This window comes from Equus quagga, chromosome 11 (genome assembly GCF_021613505.1).
Source record: "Equus quagga isolate Etosha38 chromosome 11, UCLA_HA_Equagga_1.0, whole genome shotgun sequence".
NCBI lineage: Eukaryota > Metazoa > Chordata > Mammalia > Perissodactyla > Equidae > Equus > Equus quagga.
The window spans coordinates 19,077,145-19,101,953 of record NC_060277.1 but is presented as its reverse complement, the minus strand read 5'-3'; the positions used below and the strand labels follow the sequence as shown (position 1 = coordinate 19,101,953).

Here is a 24,809-nt window from a genome sequence, read left to right as displayed (position 1 = left end):
TGGTGGTGTAGTGATTGAGTTTGTGTGCTCTGCTTTGGCGGCCCAGGGTTCACCGATTTGGATCCTGGGCATGGACCTGCACACCAGTTGTCGGGCCATGCTGTGACAGCATCCCACGTAGAAGCGCTTAGAACTAGCATATATAACAATGTACTGGGGCTTTGGGGAGGAAAAGAAAAGAGGAAGATTGGCAACAGATCTTAGCTCAGGGCCAATCTTCCTCAAAAAAAACATTTTCTTTGGTTTCATTAGCAGAATAAAAAAAAGTGAAGGTAATTAGGAAAATTCCTGGTGTCTTTAAGCATTCTAAATAATGTAAAAGCAGAAAACTGAGATGAAACTTTTATTCACCATTTTGAGCATAATTTAATACATATAACTTTTTCTTTGTGCTGTGTGTGTATCAAGACTAAAAGGATCTCTGGTTATATCAGTTTATACTGAAAACTTAAGACCTGTGAACATAAACCAGTTTCATTTCAGAATCGCTTTCCTTTTTGCATATGTTGTCTTAAAATTACAATGATTGTGTTTACAATGGAACATAGGTAATGGTTTATTTTTGAATCAGAATTAACAGTCATGTGTTTGTGAAAGTTTCTGTTGAGCAATAGTTCTGGTATGTTTATGGAAGTTGTTCTTAACATGCGATGAAGTCAGTTTCTCATTTCATGGTGACTACACGCAAATGTATCAGTCTTTAAATATTTCAGAGTTTGTGTCATTGGATACAAATGCCTAGAAGTTGCTGTTTGTTTAGATAGACACTGGTTAATGTTTCCAAGGAAGCAAAGGGTTGTAGGGTTGTGTGTTTTAATGTAATGTTTATTTGCTTTCTGGTTAAAAAATATATGTCAATAAAAATGATTTACATTTTGGATTTGGAACCTCATTCATCTCTCCTTTAGACACTTGCTGCTCTTTTTTATTGAAATCCAGGTAAACGTGCGGTGAATTCTAAAGTAATCAGCTTTGGGGGCTTTAAGGCTTCAGGCTTCTTAACCCCAATGAGGCCATAGTACAGGAGGTAACACATTCTGACATCGCAGAAGCTCTAACACTATAAACTTAGTCATGTGTTTAAAATATTCTGTAATGTTTAGACTTTATAATGAGTGGAAATTTTTATTTTGTTTGGGCTATATGAGCTATATTAATATTTAGTCTCATATATACATCTCTGTACCAGTGATTTTCATGGAAGATTTCTCTTTTAAAATCACATTTAGAAGACTGAGAAGTTGATTAGTCTACTGTCTTTTCTAAAACACCAGTCCCTATTTTACAATACAGTAATAACATCATTATTTGCCAGGTATTTTCTGCTGTGCTTAGGAACAGAATTATTGCATGTGTTACATTTGGAAATTTTTTTTTTTTAGCAGAACAATGGTCAAAAAACATTTGATTTTTGGAAGGATGTAGTTGCTGCTATACAACACAATTATAAAGTGTCAGCTTTTAAGGGTGAGTAATGTGAACAGAGACTTTCTAAGAGATGTTTGTTAAATGCTGTGTGTCTAGTAAATTACTTAGAAGTTACCTATTTTGCTATGTTTCTTAATTAGGATTTACTTTGATCTTAAATTTTGCTATAAAGTTGGTACTGCTTAATTTTAATAGGTTCTTTTATTCGTGTCTGTTTCATGGCCATAAATTCCAATATTCTGAGCTGCGTTGTCTTTTACATGCCTGCCAATAGGGTCGTTCTGTTGGTCCCCCACAATTGAAGTTCCAGCTGTGCTGTTTCCTGGCTTGGGAATGAGGGTTGGTGACACCTGTAACCATTAGTGTAGTAGTTATAGATAGGTGGGGAAAGTGAAAATTCCATTGTTCTTGCATAAAAACAGGACTGGCTGACTCAGAATGGGGGCAGAGGTCTCGCCAACCTGAGCCTGGCGTTTCATGGTTCCATACATAGGTTTGCTGGGTCACATGGTGGTTAACTGGAAGGAATAAAGAGATGGCTTTATAGTATGTCACCCCAGTGACTTGAACCAGGCTGTCCTCATTCAACCAGTAGGCTGATGGATGCTCAGGAGCAGTAGTTTTCAGCTTAGAAAAATGTTGCCTTTTGATTGACATAAAAATTGCTTGCCTTCCTTTCAATGTAATTTAAGCCATCAAAATAATCCTAAATATTATGACTAAAAACGTGTCAAGGCAATAAATAGTAACTAAAGAATATTTGTTGAAATTACGTATTTCTCTGCCACCTGCGTCTTTCCTTCCCAGAAGAAAATTACTGCTCTTGAGTGTCTCGCTTTTGTATACTCAGTCACCAACCCTTCACCCTGGCTATTAGCTTGTGTGTGGTTTTTTGGGTGCCTTTTCACGGTCCACACTGAGTGCTGGGGTGTGCAGGAATGCCCATCTCCAATAGAGGGGTGTCTCCATGATAACTGTGAAACCCACCCACCACTTTATTGTTTTACTCTTTATTAACTTGAAAAGCCTTATAAGAAGCCTATAAAATGAAAAGCCTTAAAAGAATGGTTGAGAATAGCAAATTGCTGCCGTGAAATAAATTCAACATAAAAATCTATTGATGTTATTTTATTGCATTGTAAATAAGGAGTAGGTAACACATTTCATGCATTAATAAATGAGGCACAGCTTATAAGTTTGAAACAGCAACATAAAAATACAGTACAGAGCATAAATAAATAATGTCTTTTCATTTCTAGTCAGATTTTGAAACCCTTGACATTAGTTATGATTCACTGGAATGAGGTGCACAAGGTAAATACCCAAATATTCTGTAAACCCACAAAGTCACATGACATAAGACTCAATAAGGAATTAAATCAAAGTAATCGTACTTGTGTTAAATCAATAAAATAGGTCAGACGTCTATTTCCAAGTTGTGAAGGGTATATAGAAAACTTTTCTGCAATCACAGGAAAGTTTGAAAAAGTTCACAACTAAAGCACTTTGCATTTCAGATTAATTTTAACATATTTTGTTTTTTTGTAAGAGCTAGAAAAAAGTCAATCACCTATATATTTGAATAGATCTTGATGAAGGGAGCCATGTAAACCTGTGAGTAATGCACCATCAGAAATATCATAGGGTATACAGTATCTTTTAAATTTCAATATTCAAGTATTTAAGTCCTCTAAAGACATGATTCCTCCTGAATATTCCCTGGAAGGTCTCCTGTTAATGGTTAAAAACAGGCTTATTTTACAAGGAAATGCTGAGTTTCTGAAATCTAATTTAGTGTCATATTTCAAATTTTTTTCCGATCATTTTATTTTTTAGCCTAACAGGACTTTTATAGTGAAACTTAAATACTGAAGAAGTTCACGGAAAACTTTCAGGGGTCTTAGGATTACTGACTAGAAATCGAGAGGATCTTCATGTATTGTTTAGTTAACATTGCTGTTCACTTTTTCAGGGGGAATTGTGTTGGTCTGAAAGCTCACATCTGTATTTTGGAGAATTAAAATGAGTCGCTTTTTTTTCAGCCTACCTCCATATGCGTTTTGTGGGGCGGGGTGGGTTGGGAAGCGCCTTTTCGAGCAGATTTGTATTAGCTCAGTGGGAACGGGCTCACATGGGAGCCACTAAGAATCCTGAGAAAGAGGAGTGGACGTACTCTGAGGAGTACAGGCCATTCGACTCGGCATTGGGCAGCTGGAGCCACACCTGGTCATTTTCTGTGAGATCGAGGACGGCACTCCCTGAAGCCTGATCCAGGTAGCCTTTGATATATTCATCATAGGTGTACATTACTGGGGTGCTGTTCTTATACAGGCCCACCCAAACATGGGTCCCTTTCGCATGCACGTGGTAGGAGAAATAGTATATTCCTGGTATCCTGCAGGTAAAGATTCCAGTTCTTGGGTCGTAATGCTGTTGCCTGTTATACACAATCTTATCAAAGGGGATAGGAGCACCTATTGCTGGGTAAGCTTTGGAGAGAATAACAGTGAAAGCAGACACAGGCATTCCTGTTACACCCTGGTTGGCACTAACAAGAGGCCTTTGGCCTGCCTTTATAAAGCCCTCAGGCACAACTGCTTGGCCTGGGGGGCCTGGGGGGCCTGGGGGCCCTGGGAGGCCAGGTTCTCCAGCATGGCCTTTTGGACCTGGAGGCCCTGGTGGCCCAGTGGGTCCATTGAGTCCCTTAGTTGCTATGCCAGCTGGACCAGGAAGACCTGGAGTTCCTCGATCACCTTTAGGTCCAGGGAATCCTGGAATGCCTGGTGGCCCAATGGGACCTCTGGTACCTGGTATTCCAGGGGCACCTCTTGGACCAGCCTCACCATTGTTTCCAGGCACTCCCTTAGCTCCTACTGGGCCCACAGGGCCTGGGAGACCAGGAGGTCCTCCAATTCCAGGCTCACCTTTTGGGCCTGGCAACCCTGGGTTACCCTTAGGACCATTGAGACCTGGTTCTCCTGGGTACCCTGGTTTTCCATCTAACCCAGAGAAACCCCTTTCTCCCTTAGCCCCAGGCTGTCCTGCAGGCCCCACTGGCCCTGTCTCACCTTTAGGGCCTGGGATCCCTTGGTTGCCTGGGATGCCTTTTGGTCCTTGGGGTCCCATATTTCCAGGGGGTCCAGTCAGACCTGGCTCCCCAGGATGACCTGCTGGGCCTTGCTCCCCTTTGGCACCTGGACTTCCTGGAAGGCCAATAGGTCCTCTTTGCCCCTTCAGGCCTGGCAAGCCTGGTTTCCCAAAGCCAGGAGCCCCTGGGGGCCCAGCTATTCCGGGAGCCCCAGGGTGTCCTTTTGTTCCTGGAATCCCTGCCTGGCCTGGAGCTCCAGGGGCTCCTGGCTTTCCAATGCCTTCTGGTCCTTGTTCCCCAGGAGGACCTTGGGGGCCTGGTGGGCCAATTGGTCCCCTTTCTCCCGGAATGCCCTGATCACCTTTGGTGCCTGACTGTCCTGGAAACCCATTTTCACCTCTTTTTCCCACTCCAGGAGAGCCGGGTGGTCCCATGGGACCCTGTGGGCCTGGAAGGCCTCTCTCACCTGGGCGACCAGGAGCACCATATCCCGTTTCCCCTTTCTGTCCGTTCATACCAGGGACACCTGGTGCACCCTTTTCTCCAGGAAGGCCTCTGGGTCCTGGGGCTCCTGTAGGTCCCTGTTGTCCAGGTTTTCCTGGAACAGAAATTCCAGCCGGGCCGGGGATTCCAGGTGGCCCGGGTGGGCCCCGTGGTCCTGGTAAACCAGCTGGTCCAATGTCTCCTTTTGGTCCATATGGTCCTCTCTCCCCTTGTTTTCCTGGGAGTCCTGGCACACCTGGCTTCCCGGTGGCTGATGGTCCTGGTGGTCCTGGCAACCCTGGCTCTCCTTGGGGTCCAGGGCTTCCATAACCTGGTTTTCCTGGTGGTCCAGATGGTCCTGGGTGCCCTCGAGGTCCACTGGGGCCTGGTGGACCAGGAACACCTTGTTCTCCTCTCACTGATACACCTAAAAGACATGCCCAGAGAAGGGGATGGTTAATAATATCAAGGATAATTATTGCTTCTTAAAATATGAATTGGGATGGAACATTGCAGTGTCAATCAATCCATTTTGGCAGACCAGTCTTAAATGGTTTCAGACAATACATTTTATATTGTTTTAAAAAATACTACTAGAGAAGATGGTTTCACAAGACCATGGGTAACATAGTACTTTCATCACATCTTAATGATCCATGAAAATAAGTTGGGATTGAAGAATTCATCTAGAATAAGAGTGCAGTGGGGGTAAGTTTATCACATTTATTTTGGGAAAATCATCTACCTAGAAAGGAAACTTTAAAAAAAGGCATTTGACAGAAAAGGAAGAAAAAGACAAGTACAGAATAAATGGGAAAATGTTTGAGAACTGTAACAGTTTTCCCTTACAAAAGCTATCCTATAAGACATAAATGAGAAATACAGTTAATTATAATTTATATCAGCCGTGGCTCTGCTAAACACAGTTTAGATTTAGGTTGATTTTTTTTTTTTAATCTTAGTGCATACTCTGAGTTCTTACGTTCTCCATAATTGACTTAAAATTGAAACAAAGAATTAGAGAATTAGACCTAATGTGTGAGATACAGAAAATAGTATTAAAGTGCTTATCTAAAGTATTCTTTGATTAATGCAAATAAATTGTTGATTTCATAGCTCTCTAGATTCCTTTGAGCTAAATACTTCTACTAATATAATAAACTCCAAAACCACTTACTCACTGCCTCTGACCTGAAAAGTGCTGTTGGGCCCCAAGTGTGGGAAAGCATAGGATGCATCCCGTAAGAGCTTCAGTTACAGAGAATAAAACAAGAGTGGACTTTTATTTACCCAGGGATTTTCAGAAAATGACATCAGGAAAAAGACTGTGAGAAAAATTAATTTGTGGAAAAGATTTCTGTATATTAACACATATCTTGTTGGTTGGCTTTAGTGTACGTATATACCTGTATGAATAAATAGGTATTGATACATTACAAATAGAATAGATGGATAAATAAAGGATTTCTTAACGGTTTGGAGTAAACTAGCACATTTTTAAAAATGCAAACTATTAAATTGGGATTCACTTCAGAATCTTATTATAAAGATCATGTCCATACTAAAAATAATTGTCTTAGTCTGGTTGGAAATCTGTTTAACTATTAAAGTAGGGGAAACAGTCTTATTGAAAATAACTGCATCGAGCACCATTTGAGACTAGAACTCCAACAACCGAGTGATCTGTCACTTGGAATGTTGCCCTAATGGGTCCTCCACCTCTCAGTGGAAGAAAGAATGTGACTTCTGTTGTATCCTTGGGGGACAGCCCCTGTTTGTAGCTTGATAGGGTGGCACCATCTTCAAGGAAAAAGGATTACCCAGTAGAGAAGTTTCTTTTTTTGTTTGTTTTTGGGGGGAAGATTAGCTCTGAGCTAACATCTGCTGCCAATCCTCCTCTTTTTTGCTGAGGAGCCCTGTCCCTGAGCTAACATCCATGCCCATCTTCCTCTACTTTATATGTGGGATGTCTCCCACAGCATGGCTTAACAAGTAGTGCGTAGGTCCATACCCTGGATCTGAACCGGCAAACCCCAGGTCACTGAAGCAGAACACGTGAACTTAACCTCTGTGCCACCGGGCCAGGTCCTAGAGAAGTTTCTTAAATGCCCACAAACTGAAATAGTGGTTGGTTGTATCAGAATATGGCACTCTCATGCCCACCAGCAGTGGAATGCTTTGCAGGATAATTTAGTGTATTTTGGCTGAGCTCTCTTTTAGCCTGTATTGAACAGATATATGTAGGAATTACATAGGACCTCTTTGTATTTCTATTATCAGCTCAGTGATTTACTTGTATAAATTGTGGGGTTTTGTCTTCGTTTGACTGCCAGTGGATAATAATGTATTTGAGTTTCCACCTTGTATTATCAACTAGAGACTAAGGTGGATTTGATAGTTAAAATACAGCTTCCAAACTTTTCATTTGTTAACAAGATATATGCTTTTATTTATTTTGTAAAAATAACTGAGATAATGCAGTACATTAAGGTGGGAAGATGGAAAAGTTTTTCACCTTCTAAAAGTGCTGCATTTTCTTTTTAGTTCATAACTGTTCTTATGATCTTGGTAAGCTACAGAAATTCTGAATTCATGATCATAGAGGGTATAACCCAGTGCTGCTTGTGATAGCATTTCAAATTGCATTTGTTGCTTCAAGTAAAGTAGTCTTTTATTCGTTTTTTCCTAACTTTTCTTTCTCATATTTTATATCTATTTTGAGACAGTCAAAAATATCTCTTGTGTACCTGTGCATTTATTTTTAAACATTAAGTTCCCTTTCATGAAATATTTTAGATTTCATCTTCTTAAAAAGACAATCCTATAATCTAATTTGCTCAAAACAGTTGTCTCCAAAAGCATAGTTTTTCAAGTTGATGGCAATTGTCCTTAGCTTTATTTACAGAAAAAAATAAATAATTTGAAAAAATACTGTGGAAAGGAAATTTGAATCCTGCAGTCAGTTCAGATTATTCATTCAGTTTAATTCAGATGTTTAACAGGCAGTTTGTGTCAGTTGCTATTAAATGGAATTAGTGAATATGAAACCTGAAAGTTGCCTTTCTTTGAGGCTCTGTTAGTACTTTACAAACATTGTCTCAGTACCCTTCACAGTCTTGGAGAAAGGTGAACAAATGAGGAGCAGATTCAAGAAGAAAGTTAAAAAGTAGCCAAGGCTACGTCACCAGTACTGCTACAGTAGGAGGAGGAGGAGGAGGAGAAATGGAGGCAGAAGTGATAGAAGTCGGAGGCGAAGTAGAAGTAGCAGTAGTAATAGCCAGCGCTTAAGCGTTTTACGGATACCAGCTCACGTAAGCTTCCTAGCGCTCCTTTGAGACAGCTGCTCCTTGTTTTACAAATGAGGAAACTAAAACGCAAGAGGATAAATAACTTACATACTACGAGGCAGTAAAGTCTGTATGAAAACTATGAGAATTACTACTTCATTTGCCTATTAAACTTCTTTGGAAGGCATCCAGATTTTATTGATAATTAGGACGATTTTATATATATATATATGTGGGCTAGCTGAATAGTTTGTGAAAGTAAATATACGGAAGTAGTTAGATATCTAAACCTGCTCCTCTCTTTGCACAATTCACAATTATTTTTAGTGAAAACATTTTAAACTTGATTAATTTTGATCGGATTAATATTTCTAGATTATAGAAATGTGTGAAAGCATCATTTGAGGGAAAAAATTTCTACACATCAAAGTTCTTAACATTCAAGTGTATTTTTCTATTATATGTTATATTATATGTGTTGTGTAGAGGATGTTAATGTTCTTGACTAGATCTACATTTTCCGTAAATCATTTGGTGGTTAAATTTTGGGCTAATTCAGGAATTTTAAAATAATTTAAGACCAAACAGTTAAAAGCATTTCATTAAAGAGATCATTAAGATTGTAGAAAGTGTCAACCAACTAGTTACTAGAGCAGAATAAGCAGTTCAGTTTACCTTTACTCTTTATGGCATAGGGAATGAAGAACCGGGTCTTGATGTTGGGTGGTGGCCCTTTTATGCCTGTAGGTGTTTGATACCTCTCAGCATAAAACTCGCCATGAACCAAGTTCAAGGTCAGTAGCAGCACAAGGGCTGTTTGTGGCAGCATGTTCTCAGATGGATCCTAAAAAACAGAAAAGAATCATTTCATAGAGCTTTGTTATTGACCTGTTTTATTTGTCTGATGTTGCACAGATGAATTCATTATACATTTATCTACTTTTTTTACCTTATCATTTATATTTTTAATATATTCCAGAAATTAATAACAGCTATAACTTTTTAGTTACATGAATGTATGTCTTAGTTGTTTTTGGAAACCACATTAAAGTAAGCAAGTAAAAATGAAGTAATTTTAAAAAAAGAAACAGAAACCATAATTGGATGTCTCTATTAAATAATTCAAATCTTTGACATGGACTGAAATGTCCAATAGTTTCAAAATACAGTGAAATTCAGATTAGGGCATATTTTTACAAATATAGTTTTTGTTAGGACTATCTTTTATATAGGCTGATACAAATTTAACTTGCTGAGTGCATATTAGTGAAAAGCAACCGTTTTAAATCACAAAAAGCAAATAGTTAATTTATTGAAGGTTGTTTCCAAATAAGCGAACATGGAAGTCCACCAGTGAGCGTCAAGTCATAGACTTACCTGGGGGCTAGGAGTTCCTGGGGATGGTTTCTTCACAGCTTCCTGAGCCTTCCTGCCCAGGTGAGCAGTGCAGAAGATGCCTTCCACAGAGCTGTCCTGCAGTATTTATAGTGTGTTCCCCTGACTACATGAGGTTACCCTGAATGTAAGCCCCTCCCTCCAGAGGTGGGAAGCACTAATTATGGTGGAAAGTTCTGTTGGGCAGGCATACAAGATCATGTTGGGCTTTTTCCTTGTTTTCTTATTGAAAAATAAACTCTTTGTCTTAAATATATATTAATAGTCATAACCAGGTACCATCTTTTTCTGTGATTTTATTTATAACTTATTACTCAAATGTTTATGATGGAATGATAATACCCCCTTTGTATTTTTGAAAAGCACATTCTTGTGTTATTTGTTTGAAAATATTTGGTAGTATATAAAATTAGGAGAAGAAATCTTTGGTGGGGAGTGGATTTAAATCATCATCTAAATTCTCCAGTTATTACATAAAGCCGTCGATGTGTTCATTAATGTTCCTAAATTTTTATGAAAATAGCTTACTCTAGTTCTTACTTATTTTTAGGCTTGGGGGAAACAAAATGGTGAAAAAGTAGTTATACTCTCTTGTATTTCAGGATTTTTGTATAAGTCCTAAGAAGTTAAGAGAAATTTTAAATGTTATATAAATATGATATTTTTTATTATTGAAATATAAACATTTCAAATTTTTGCATATCAAATATTTTAAATTTTTTGGAAGCAAGATGTCCATGAATTTGATAGTAGAGTTAGCAATGTAATTACTCAGAAAGATTTAGATTCTTTATTGACAACACTATACCATGTTCAGTAAAAGGCTTCAGGTTTTATTGCTTAATTTTGGATTTTACTTTAGAGTTGCAGTAGAGATTGTAAAAACCCTTAACTTGATGATGTCATATCATGTCTATTTCAATAAGGTTGCTTTGTTCATTTCAGAAGAAAAAGAATTCTTCAAACTTTGCTCTCAGCTTTTTAAAAATATCATTGGTTTACCTTGCAATTTCCTTGAAGAATCTTGAATCAGCCCAATTAGAAACATTTTTTTTCCCAAAGATGAAAGTAAACATTATCATTGTCATTTTTAATGGTTAGTGTTCTCTTTGACAATATTAGGAGATTCTTAGAATCGTTTTCAAGATCCCAAAGAATCTAATAAAAACAGGAAGTTGAGAGGCCAAATTTTGTACCTTATTTGGTTGCATCAATTTGGAGCTAAATCAAATCAATTGTTGTACAAGCGAAGTAAGTGAGAAGGAAAAAATTCCCTAACAGGCATGGATATATCATTTTTTTAATCTGCAGAATTAAAGTCGTATGGATTCAGGATTGATCAGTAATTGAAATAATTAAATGTTTGATGAGTAGATGAAATAAAGGTTTGTTCTTTAACTTTTTCCTTCTTCCTCCCCTGCATACAATTTTGTATATGTATTTTAAATTAAGCTTTGTATAGAACCTTGTAGAAAGGTAAATGGGTAACATCTCACTGCCTCTCTTTCTCTTAGCTCTCACTTTTAAAGCTTTTACTTGCCATACTTAAAAATCTGCAATGTCCTATATATCTCTTTATAACACTCATAGATACAGGTGAAATATGGCTTTTGTATCTGTTCAGATTAACATGAGAATTGGGAAGTTTATATTCTTGTCATTCTTTCATCACTGGGAAATTATAGAATAGTTTCTGTAATTATAATATGTGCTCTACTACATCTGTAAGAGGCCACAAAGATAAGTGAGAGAAATGGCTGCCTTCCATCTACTTAATGGTTCATTTGAACAAGACTTTGAAACAGTGGGTCAGGTAACATTATGGATGCTCTTGAATGCTAGGCTGTAGAATTTGTTTTAAAAGGAGATATTAGAAGTACATATTCTAGTATTTTTGTGCATATATATGGTTACACACATTTATTTACAGTTGAGACTGATACCGTTAGATATCATTCATGTGAAAGTTCAGAAGATTAATTCTCATCCTTCATACTGTACACCTGTGTCGGTAGACCGTTTGTGGCTCCTGTAGACATCTGTGGCTACTCCAGCTATTTTCAGAGCTTTTCACCTTAACCTCTCTAGGCGCATTTTTTTTCATCAACACAATGAAGAGGTTGGACTAGGTCTCTAAGTTCTTCCCAGCTTTAAAATTAGATTATTCTTGTGCTTGAGGTATTTTGCTGTTCCCCATGGTGAGACGGTGGTCTTGGCTCCATTTAATACTTACTAGAAACAAAATCCATACCAGGTGGTCATATGCCTTCTTTTTGGGATATGTAAATATATGTGGGTATTTGTTATTCTATATTCTTCTTTAACTTTGGAAAATGTGGTGTCTTTATTGAATAAACCTTGGACATTCAACCCCTTTTGCAAATAGAGTACTTATTTCAGCACAGAGAATCTGACTGCTGTTTGCTTTGTTAGTCACATAAGAAGCACTGTCTTTCCAAAACAGATTGTAGAATCAGAATATTTGCTAGCCACACCCCACCCAATTGTGTATTTAAAACTATTTTTATTCTGGAAGTTTACTTGTAGCTGTTTGAAGTGACTAGTCTGTGGCTTTAAGATGAAAACCTATTCCACTTAAGCCAGAAAGCCATACTTTTTAAACTCAGTAATTTGTGATTTTTTAAATATCAAATATGTATGATTTTTTTGCTCATCTAGCGCTTAACTGCTGTTAAGCTCACCTGTTCATTTTCATTTCCTGAGATCATTCATTAATTCACCAAGTATTTGTTGAGTACCTCTTATGTGTCAAGCATGGATATAAAAACTGGGAGAAAAATGTACAGCCCCCACCCTTATGGTGTTTAAACAGTGGTTCTCAGTCTTTTTTCCATGCTCCCACCGTTCTGAGGGATGAGACACAATTGCTTGAATCTTTGATGTTCGTTGAGATATTGGTGATTCAGAGACTGTATTTTGAAACAGCTCCTCAGGTGATCATGATGAGTGGACCCTTAAGTTGGAATGTCTCCGTCTGGTGTCAGTCTTCTGTTACCAGCTTGTTAATGTTAAGTATGTAATTTTTTGTTGTTTTTGTTCATAGAGTTTTTAACTTTATTACGGAAAATTTTAGTTTTATCTGTGGAAGTAGGGAGAATAGTTACAATGATTGCCTGGGTGTCTACTACTCAACTTAAACTAATCTCAAGTCACTGCCACTCAATCCTTCTTCCATTTACCACCCCCCAGTATTTTGAACAAATCTCATATATTGTACCAATTCACCTGTAAATATTTCAGTATATTTCTCCAGAAGACAAGGCAGCCTTTTTCTTTAAATCAATATTTTCATCCTACCTAAAAAATTAACCATTTCTTTTAATATTATCAAATGCTTTAGTCCATGTTCAAATTTCCCCAGTTATCTTATTGGGTGTATACACACACACATATTCATATATCTAAGTAGACATATTTACACACAAACATATATAGATATACACACACATATATAGTATACATGTATACAAATATGCACATAGTCATATTTATTTTTATTGATTGATTGTTTGTTCCAATTAGGTTCATGAATTGCCCCTAATTGATATGTCCCTGTTCATGTAGGTTTCTTATCCATGTCCCTTTTTTCCCCTTGCAGTTTATTTGTTGGAAAACTGGGTCATTTGTTCTGTACAGTTTTCTGCAGTTTGGATTTTGTTGTCACTTAAAACCTGCTCCCCATATTTCCTGTAAATTGGTAGTAGTTAGATCTAGAGGTTTGATCTGATTCATGGTTGAGATACACACACACACACACACAAAGACACACACACAAATATTTTTTAGCAATAACAGTATAGACAGTGGTGTGGTGAATTTCAATCAGGAGGCCCTTCGTTGCTGGTTGTCTCTCTTTTTGTTATGTTGCTAAGTAATGATCATTACCTAGATATTCTTTTTTTTTTTTTTGAGGAAGATTAGCCCTGAGCTAACTGCTGCCAATCCTCCTCTTTTTGTTGAGGAAGACTGGCCCTCAGCTAACATCTGTGCCTGTCTTCCTCTGCTTTATATGTGGGACGCCTACCACAGCATGGCTTGCCAAGCGGTGCCGTGTCTGCACCCGGGATCCGAACCAGCAAACCCTGGGTCGCGGAAGTGGAAGGTGCGAACTTAACCACTGCGCCTCTGGCTTAGCCCCTGCCTAGATATTCTAATTCTATCATTCCTCCTTTGTTTATTAGCTTGAATACTTCTATAAAGAAAAATACTCCTTCATCAGCTATTTGGTTACCCTGAAGTACAGTTTGTATAGAAAAAGCAGGATAAATGCCTTTACCAACGTTTAAAACAGTAAACTTGTTTCCTGGCATCCTCCAGAGGTGATCCCCTGAGGTGTTTGAGGGTCATAAACTCATGGATTTAACCATATTGCGTTTGTTTCAATCCATGACAGCTATTATGCTTCTTATTGCTTACAGTTTTCTCCTGTCTTTGGTCAGCAGGAACCTTTTCATGTTGTCTCTGAGTCCTTTTGACTTGATCCCTGTAGTCTTTCATATCTTCTTTCCTTCCAGTATTTTATACTTTCCCTTACCCAGATCTGTAATCAGGGAGTCTTGGTTCCTTTTGTGGGAAATAGAAGTTAGAGACAACAAGCTGGCTGTCTGGGTCCTGGGGGTGTTGGGTCATTGTTTCCAGGTTTTTTCAGTGGACAGCTCCAGGAAATTCATTCAGGTAATGTTAATTAAATAGGAAAGACATCATAACTTCATACTGATACATCCGGTTCACATCCAGGGCCACAGGGTGTTTACTTAATGACCTCAGACTTGTATCTGTAGCTTCTTAGTCCCACACTAATTATGTTGTTACCCATTTGCTGTGTTCCATAATACTCACAGTTTCTCAGGATAACACTACCAACTCTCACACCACAATACTGAAAACAGTTTCGGATTATTTTTGCCAGTCTTTTGTTGTTACCAGTAGATCTATATAGTCAAATTACCGTGCTTTAGAGCCACTTGAAACGGCTCATTGCAATGTAGTAGTGCTACCCACTCAATTCGCTGTTAGGTTTATTTGTTTCATTTTGCTTTCAATTTTTAGGAATGCTGTTTTTAAATTTTATTTTGTTTAATACTTTCCTAAAATATTTACGTTCCCTGTGGTGTGCTGATAAATGTTTAACAACTGGCTGGAGGGTAGAGAAATGTGTTTGCAAATATCTATGATGTAAATACTCCCACCATAGCCAATTTCAAGCTACCAAGGTAAAGACAATGGACTCGCAAAATTCTGAACATTTACCAAGAGCCAGTACAAGCCAGCTCTAGTACACGTTGCTTATTTCCCAAGTCAAATTTACAAACCAAGGAATATTCAGAGAAGTCTGGGTTCTATTACTCACCTATCCACCCTGTGTTTCCCTTTCCTTCCATAAGTAGCCTTTTTAAAAAAAAATTTTTTTTGGTTTATCCTTCTATTCTTTTTAAAAATAGATATCCATTCGTATCCCCTTCCAATTTCTTTAATCATTGGCATCATAAAAGACATACGTTTTTCCACCTCTTTTTATGTAGCAGTTTATCTTTGAGATCGTTACACAGCATTATGTAAAGATGGTCCACTTCCTTTTTACAGCTGCATGGTACTCTATTGTATAGAATGTACTGTAGTTTTTTCAGCCATTTCCCTATTGATAGACATTTGTGTTATTTCGTCTCTTTTACTAATACAGATATTTCTACAGTGAATAAGTTTGTGTGTATAAATATTTTTGCCTGAATAGTTTTGGGAGAGATTCTTAAAACTGGGATTCATGAGTCAGAAGGAAAATGCATACCTAATTTTGTTATGTATCATTAAATTCCCCTTCATAGGTGTTGTATCATTTTGCATTTCCATCAGCAATGTGTGGGAATGCCTGTTGCCCCACAGCCTCATCAACAGGATATGTTGTTTAGATTTGGTTGAACTTTTAGATTTTTGCTCATTTTGGAGGTGAAAATTGGAATCTTGGTCTAGTTGTAATTTCCATTCTTCTTATTAAGCATGTGGTTAAGCAGCCTTTCATATAGTTAAGACCATATTTCTAGCCCATTTTTCCTAGAAGTGTTCTAATCTTATAAACCTATTTCCTGTGATATTGTTGGCACATATTCTTCCCAGTTTGTCATTTTTCTTTTTAGTTTGCTTATGAGGGTTTTTTTTTACATGCAAAATTTTCTTTTAAGATACATAAGTTTTTGATTCAGAATATTATTGTCCTTTCATAGACTCAGAGCTGTTTGGGACATTAAAGGTCATCTAGATCAGTCATTTCATTCTTCGGATGAGGAAACTAGCTTCTGTGTTATGAATGTCTTCTTCCCTAATGTTTAATTGAGTTAAATTTCTGAAGTGAAACATTGTTGGCGAGAGAGCCTGTTGAGGGAAAACACCACGACCAAGCTAATGTGTTCATCTCCTTACCCAAGCAGGATACTGACTTTCCTATTTCTCTAATCCTTCATTCTTTTAGCAGTGGACATAGGAGAAGTGCCCAGAAGTTTAGTTAGGGCGCTTGGAGACCCACAGCTTCCACCACCACCCAGCTGTACCTCATTCCTCTTGAAAAAAGTTTTAAAAGAACATTTGTATGTGCTATTACAGAGCCTAGGAGCTAAAATTGACCTATTTGTGTAAATAGTCTAGTGTGGTTTAGTTGTTAGATACCTGCTAAGGTCTTGAAAGGTGAAATTCATGCATAAAAACAGGTGTTTATGAAAACCCCTGAAACTTAAGGTCAGGTCAAGAAAAACTGAGAGTCATTTAAAAAGTTTAAATTAAACAAGGGCTTCATATTCTATTTTCTATTACACATAAATTGCTACATTACTTAAAGAATTCAGTTTTGTGTCTCAGGTGCTTAATGACATCACCGTCTTTCCATAGTAACCTGCTGAGTTAAAAATATAGAGCTTCTTGGGGCTGGCCCGGTGGCCAAGTGGTTAAGTTTGCACACTCCGCTGCAGGCGGCCCAGTGTTTCGTTGGTTCGAATCCTGGGCGCGGACATGGCACTGCTCATCAAACCATGCTGAGGCAGCGTCCCACATGCCACAACTAGAAGGAGCCACAATGAAGAATATACAACTATGTACTGGGGGGCTTTGGGGAGAAAAAGGAAAAAAAATAAAATCTTTAAAAAAAAATAGAGAGCTTCTTGGCTCTTTGACCTCAGATCTTCAAAGATCTTGGCCACCCAACAGGTTGTCAGTCATTCAAAGACGTTCCTACTCTATTTACAAGTTCAGCTTTCACATGCAGACTCTGATAAGTTGGAAGGAGAAATTAGAGAGTTAAAGTGTTAATTGGGGAAGTCACAGGGTGACACTTTTCATTTGAATCTCTTTGCCCCCTCCTTATCACATTTAGAACAATTCCACAGTTGCCACCTACCAAGAGAGTACGAAGGTACCTAGAGGAGGGAGCGACGCGCGGTGTTTGCGGATGGCAACTCAGACCACCAAGAAACCTACCTTGGAGACTGATGCTCATGCACTGTGTAACTTACTCATATTAGCAATTAAAGTATGTCCCAGAGTTTTCAGTTTAAGTAATGCTAGGCCTTAGTCTACATAGCCTTTGATCAGTCAACTTTGTTATCTGGCCAACGGACCTCTACTCCTAACTGTGGACTGATGCTAAAGTTCTACTCTTCCTGCCATCTCCGGCTCCTTCCTCTTGCCCATCAGTTACCCCAAGCAGGTCACCTGTTCTTCTTGCACTCTGATTTTCTCACCGGTAAAATCCTTGAAGTCTGCTTACTTGCTTGGAGATTTTAAAGGTAATTGCTATTTAGAGAAAATGTAGAAAATAGAAAATAAAATGTAATAGAGACAGAATGACTATTAATAGTGGTGTTTCCCCCCAGTGACCTTTTTAGTGCTAAACTTCTATCAGTTATCTTTAATCACTTATGTTAAAATAAATCTTGCTACTTCTGATGCCAATAAGGCTGAAATCTAGACAGGCTATGGTCTTACGTTGTTTTCTCTTAGTGTTATTTGTTAGGAACCTTGGAAGGTAGAATAAGATATATGTAAGGTGGTAGAACAGTGCCTGGGAATGCTCAGTAAATGTGAATGATCACGATGACCATGCTGATGTCGGAGTAAATATCTCTGACGTTATACTTGGATGTCTCTATAGTGCCAGTCTTCTTGAATGTTTGCTGAACTTTGGATATCTGCTGTGTGCCAGTTGCTATGTTAGGTGCTGCTAACCTCCTACTTATTACCTTAGTCTGGAGGAGACGGATACCAAACACAGCCTCTTTCGGCCTCTATTCTGGCTTCTTTAGAATCCAGAATTCGTGGATTCCGGCATGAAATTTATCCTCTAAATCATCAAATGGCATTCTCTCATCACACTTCATACTCGTTCCTGAATGTAACTCAGAGACTGTTGATTATTTATCATTGAAACTCCACTCTGCGCAGGTGGTGCCTGGTACAAAGCATGGTCCTCATGAATATTTGCTGAATGAAGGCACTAAGAGCTTTAGGAGACCAGATTTCAATATTTATTGAATGTGGGCATTTTGCCGCACACTTGTGGGCACCCAGCAGTGGGGCCTTTGGCACAGTGCTGGCTTGGAGCTGGGTCTTTTCAGCCTGGGTCTTACCTTACCTTAAAATAACTCTGAATTCTTGCAGAGGTCCCAGCATCAACAACTGCTTCCCAAACTAATTTTCACAAAAGATGAGAACTGTGGCTGCTGTTCTACTGACTGGACCTTAAGCTCTGCTACTGGCAAATAAGTTAGAATTTCAGAGTTAGATTTTTCCAAGGACTGTGTTTCTCAAGGTAGCCATGGTAGAGGGTTTAAAGTTAAAGGAGTGGGTACCTAGGGGCTGAGATGGAGGGAGAAAGAAAAAGGAGAGGAGCCCAGACTCTTGGGAATTTAAAGGAATTTCTTTAAACGTCTCAGAAACCTAAACTGTGCAGTTTCAGAGTAATGAATAACTGTTTAGACCTGCCTGTGCTTCATTTTCCAGATTTTCTCAGCCATCCATGCCTCATTTACTTGTTCATATGTCAATTCATTCAACTCTTTAGTGTATTAAACAGATATACTGGGAAATAAAAACGGGCTCGTAGACTACTGAAAGCATTTATTGATTCTTTCCCTGCTCAAACACTTATTAGGCTGTTCTCTCCTGAATGGAAGTATATGACCTGTAAAGGAGGGGAAATATTATTTGGAAAGTGAGTCCTGGATAGAAATCTTAGAACATTAGAGTTTGTGAGATGAAAAAGTTGAGATTCACACTCAGTATCACTAAAAAATGAATTTTAGAGCTGGGAGAGATCCTCATCTCTCCTAATCAGTAAGCACCAGAAACTGATATTTAAATTTTGTCCTTGGCAACCATAAACCCATTTTTTAAGACTCCATGTAAGTCTTCTAGATAATAATAACAAAGCTGTGGGTTATCCCTGTTACTTAGCAAAAGTGTGTTTGAGCAGACTTAACTTTTTCCCATTGAAATCTTAGGTAATATGCCATTCCATTACTTAATGAACAGTGTAACTTATATTCCTGAAATATTTTCCACAAGTTATACTGAATATTTACTATGGATTATACTTGAATTCAATTGAAAAATACTTTTTTTAGCTATGCTTCAAGTGCTTCTGTAGCCCGTGGATCAACATATCCATCCTTGGTCATGTTTTTACAAATATTCTTATTTGCTGAACTAAAATACCTTTTATAAAAATGCACGTATGCAACACATACAAATTTGTATGAAAAAATAGATGTCTTTTTTTTTCCAAGTAATTTTATTGGGATTTTTTATAATCGTTTATAACATTGTGTAATTTGGGGTGTACATTATTGTGTATCAATTTCTGAATACACTTCATTGTGCTCACCTCCAGAAGTCTAATTTTTATCCATCACCATACATATGTGCTCCTTTATCCCTTCCGTCTACCCTCCAACCCCCCTTCCCCTCTGGTAACCACTAATCTGTTCTCTTTATCCATGTGTTAGTTATCTTCCACATATGAGAGAAATCATGCAGTGTTTTATGTTTCTCTGTCTGGCTTATTTGGCTTAGCATAATACCCTCAAGGTCCATCTGTGTTGTTGCAAATGGGACGATTTTGTCTTTTTTTATGACTGAGTAGTATTCAATTGTATATATATATACACCACATCTTCTGTGTCCATTCATCTGTAGAAGGCCACTTGGGTTGCTTCCATGTCTTGCCTATTGTGAATAATGCTGCAGTGAACATAGGGGTGCGTAAATCTCTTTGGATCATTGATTTCAAGTGCTTTGGATAAATACCCAGTAGCGGGATAGCTGGATTGTATGGTATTTCTATTTTTAATTTTTTGAGAAATGTAGAAATAGATGTCTTTTAAAGTTGTGAAATCTGTTAGAAAAATGTCCAACTGAATAGCAAACATATTTTAAGCTCTTATCATATGCTAGGTACAATCCTAAGAACTTCGCATCTATTATTTCATTTACTCCTTGTAGCAGCCACATGTAGAAATGTTGTCATCTCTATCTTTAGACATGAAGAATTGAGGCCCAGAGATGTTAAGCATACTGGCCAAGATCACACAGTAGGTGGTGGTAAAGTTGCTGCTTTCCATGGATATGTTTCTTGAGATTTACTAGGAACCCAGTATAATTCTGAGTATATTTAATTCAGAACTACTGTGTTGGCAATTCTTTGTTAGGAATTTGTGTGAAAGTGTAATCCCACTACATTTGCTCCAGATCATCATCTCAAATTAGTGGAAACTGTTTTCATTCTTTACCATTGAAAGAGCCATGTTGTTTCAGTTCTAAGATGGGTTAATTCAGAATTTGCTAATTAAAAAAGAAGCTAGTTGAAATGCAAATAGTGCTAATATTGGTATATTTGTTTTTATTCTGACAAAGTATCTAATATGCTTCTTTTATAGCACCTCATGACCTTTTATAATGGTTGAAAGGCAAGGTGGAATAATCAAAAAATTCTCAATGTTTTGGGAAATGTTTGAATTATTACTAATATGTTAATGCTAATAATGGATAAACCATAGTAAAAGTTGAGGGTATTTTTTCTGAAAAACAGAGATCCCTAAATGGAGATGCTTAATGTGGGATTCTCAACTTCAGAGACTTTGATGGTTTTTAAAAAAAGACATTTTTTTATGAATTGATTTTATAATTCAAGTTCTCTTGCTAATATCTCCTAGGTGACCTTTGACCTACTTCTTCAAATGCTGATATTTCCTTAGATTTAATGAGATCAGAATAATTCAACTTTGAGCTAATGGTTAATATAATTTCCATCTTTAGTTCACTCCTGCCCTTCAAATGGAAAAAGCATATTAAGTTGTCAAATACAACGTAAAGGACTCAAGTATCACGTGATTGTATTGGCACCAGGAACTTTAAAATACATGTTAAATTCAGTATTATCCTATTGTGAACAAAGACTAACACTTTTATCAAATAATCTTTTTTCCTCCAAATTTACAGTAGTTGAGTATTGTGTATGTAGGAAGTTGTGTTCCAACATAAAGCTTGATGTTGAGTTCATAGCAGTTTCATTGTTTGTGTTTAGTATTTAGACATAACTTCTGAGTGGAGCTGATGGAGTGGCATTAGAATCTGTGCTTGATTTTGCAAAGAGCAGCACTAATTTACATATAGAATACATTTAGAATTTCGTTTTTGGGTGTTCATATTTTTATAGAAGTTTATGTTTAGTAGGAGTTAAAAATGACAGGTGATTGCCTTTGATTGCAACTATGATGTTAAGAGAATAAGAACAGATATTTGGATGTTTCCCGTTTTGCCTCTGGTACTGCTTTCGGTTTGTTTTCCCCATAAACTTTGACTTCTCACGTTGGTAAATGTTAGTTTATGATTGCTTTTTAATTTTGCAACCAGTAGGATTTGTATAATTACAGCCAAGAAAAGCTTTTAAAGATTAATTTAGTAAAAGGCATTTTGATCGTATGTGACTGATAAAATAGTACAGTTACAAAAAATAAATGTATGCTCATAATATATAGCACAACTATAAAAAATACAGATATAATGAGAGAAGAGAATTGTTTGGCAAGAAATCTAGTAGGAGAATTTAGGGGGGAAATGTTAAGTTTTGCAGCCTGTGGGAAACAATTGACCTTACCAAGTATGTGTTTTTCTGGATTCGAGGGGGGAAGCTCTCAGTCTACTAGGAGCAATTTGTGGATGATTCACTTAAAGGATCAAAATTCTGTGTTATTTGGTACAAATATTGATTAAACTCATGTAGGCTTTGGATAATACAAATATGTTTTGAAATAATACCAGTTCATAGGTGACTCCACGATAATATTGAGAAATAATTGTATTTGAATACTATTTATTCTTAGACTTTGTTTTAAGTTCAGTACTGATACAATAAAATTCTTGTGCATTTTAATGCATATAGCATACTACAATATAACCATACTGAACTGCTCAAATGCACTTGCAGTGTTGATAAATTTGTCCGAATTTTTAAAAACATTTCGTGTGACAGTAAAGAAGACTTCTGTCTTTTTAGTGTAACTTTATAGCACTTTAGGATCTATTTTTCAATTGAAAAGTGCACATGGGCCATGTTTATGAGTTGTGGTTCTTTAGATATTTCTTATCATGAGAGAACGGAAGGAAATAGGAATTTAACTTTGTTTAGCTTAAGAAACATTATGAATATTAAGTCATAGTCTTCGAGGTAAGGGCCCTTTGTATAAAAGTTGTCTGTCTTTGAGACCCTAGTAAGGTGCTTGAGTCTTCTGTTGTTAACCTTTAAATAGCATTCTGTGATTAGCACTCTAATTAGATCTGATTCAGCTTTGTCTTCAGATTGGACTTGTGTATCTCGTGCATCTTCTGTGTGTCTGGTACTTTGCTGTTCTCATTTGACCCACAGAATGTTATGTGATAGGTATTACCACTCATATTTTGTATATAAGGAAACTGAAGCCCAAGACGTTAAGGAATTACATGGGTTCAGTGAGCCAGTAGGTGGCAGAGGGGAGAGTTTGGACACCAGGTTCAAAGGCTGCATTGGCATTTTCCACAAGAGCATGCTTTCAGGTATTTTTAAATACTCCTCTTTTGTTTAATTTCCTCTGATTATTACTTAAATCAATTAACTTATGCTCAGTTTCCATCCCTTATAAACTGTAGCTGAAACGCTAATGTAGCAGTTCTATATCATGTGACTAGTATACTTTCTCAGAGGAGAAGCGACTCCTTTGCTCTTCTGGCCACCTCGTGCAAATCTCCCTTGTGTGCCTTACATCGTTGCTTCCTACAATTTTCAAGAACAAGGACCGCTTTTTTCAATATTTAAAAGTGGGAAAATTTTGATACATATGTAGTATATGTAATTATTTTATACAAAAAGTAAAGAAGAATATTAGTACAGTGAACATATGTGTATCTGCTGCCCAGCTGAAGAAACCTATAGTCTCACTGCCTTTAAAGCCCCTCTGCAGTCTCCCTGACTTCCTCATTTAGGTGACTGCTAAATTTTGTGTCTATTATTCCTTCTGTCTTCATGGAAAGTATATACTCCCACATCCCACCCCCCCAAAGACACACATACATATCCCACAATGACTTTTCTGTTGCATCTTTTAAAATTCTATTTAAAAAGGATTATGCTGCATGTATGCTTCCACAACTTGCTTTTTTGAGGCGACATTATGTTTTTCAGATTTATCCATCTTGATGTGTTGCTGCTGTTGATTCATTTTTCACTGCTATATCATTTCCCATGGTATGAGTATGTCAGAATTTATTTATTCATCTGCTGATGGATATTTAGCTTAGTTTTATTTGTTTGCTGTTAAAATATAATACTACTTTAAACACGGTTCCTGGCTACCTGCAAAAGAATTTTTCTAAAGAGTATATCTCAGAATGGAATGCTGAATGTAAGTGTTTTCTTTTTACTGGCTAGTGCCAGATTTTACCAGCAGGACATAAGAGTTACAGGCACTTGATATCATCCAAATTTTGAAGTTTCCCAGTCAGTAGTTGTAAAATGCTCTCTGATTACATTTTTATTCGTAAGTCCTGATTTCTGATGAGGGTGAGCATATTTTCGTGTATTTATTGGCCATTTGTGTGTACTCTTCTCTCAAATGCCTGTTTGAATCTCTGCCCATTTTTTATTGGATTGTCTTTTATTGTTGTTGATTTTTTAGCATTCCTTATTGGGTGTTTTGGATATTGGTTTTCCTTAATTATATTTGTTGCAGATATTTTGCATCTTATGTATTGTCTACAGCTATCATCTAGCCAGGAAAGACTATTTTTAAAAATAACTCATTGAGAAACAATAGGTTATTTATGTTATTCCTTTCCTAACTTTGCAGTGGGACTCCAAACCAGTGTACATTCAAGAAAAAACCTGGCTTCTCTCTGAAAGATGGTAGAGAATCTTTCACTAAATTTTTCTTTTGATGACTTTCCTTTCTCTAATAGAGATAGTGATCATTCTTTTTATAGAATTTGCAATTTCATGGTTTACATACAAAGGTTCTACATAAATCATTAATGAAAGTTTATATTCAACATTTGAGTTTAAATGAAAGTTATTTTTCTTCTCATACAATAATAACTAGCATCACTTATTGTTTTTGGAGTTTCCGATGGGAGAATGTTTCTGGTTGAGGATTATGATCAGCATTTAATTACTGAAAATCCTCGTGCAGGGTCCTAATTATTTCAGTAAGTGATTTTCTGAGAAAGACACTGTAAATGTAAGATGTTTCTAGTCCAGAAAATATGTAAGAATTCCTTTTTCAGGAAAATTTTGAAGTTACTTAGATGAAAATCCAAAAAACATCGGGTACTTGTTATTTTCGTTTGGTAGCTGATTTGTAGTACGTGATACAAATGGAATTGATGCTAGGATATCATTCCTTACTGCTTTGATATTTATAAAACTTTTTCGGGGGGCAAAATGGATACCCTTTCTAAATATGAAACTAATATTAGTATAGTTCACAATTGTGCCCTTTTATTTTTCAGAATTTGACCTATTTTAGTAATTTACTTTTAAAAGACAAGAATACCACAAACTCTGTTTTATTAAATACCATTTTTCCTTTTTTTTAAAG

General features: G+C 37.0%; 2 protein-coding genes across 2 annotated transcripts in view; one reads left to right on the top strand and one right to left on the bottom strand.

The window, feature by feature from the left end:
* Positions 1-24,809, top strand: part of NT5DC1 (5'-nucleotidase domain containing 1) — a 125,312-nt gene that overhangs the window by 15,456 nt on the left and 85,047 nt on the right. Inside the window, exon 6 of the mRNA XM_046674294.1 lies at positions 1,383-1,467. Coding sequence (XP_046530250.1) covers positions 1,383-1,467 — 85 coding nt within the window. The remainder of the gene's footprint in view (positions 1-1,382; positions 1,468-24,809) is intronic.
* On the bottom strand, positions 3,556-9,115 carry COL10A1 (collagen type X alpha 1 chain). Its single transcript, XM_046674293.1, has 2 exons — positions 8,962-9,115; positions 3,556-5,426 (listed from the first exon to the last, which is right to left on the bottom strand). Exons 1-2 carry the CDS (start codon positions 9,113-9,115, stop codon positions 3,556-3,558), a joined length of 2,025 nt encoding a protein of 674 aa, XP_046530249.1.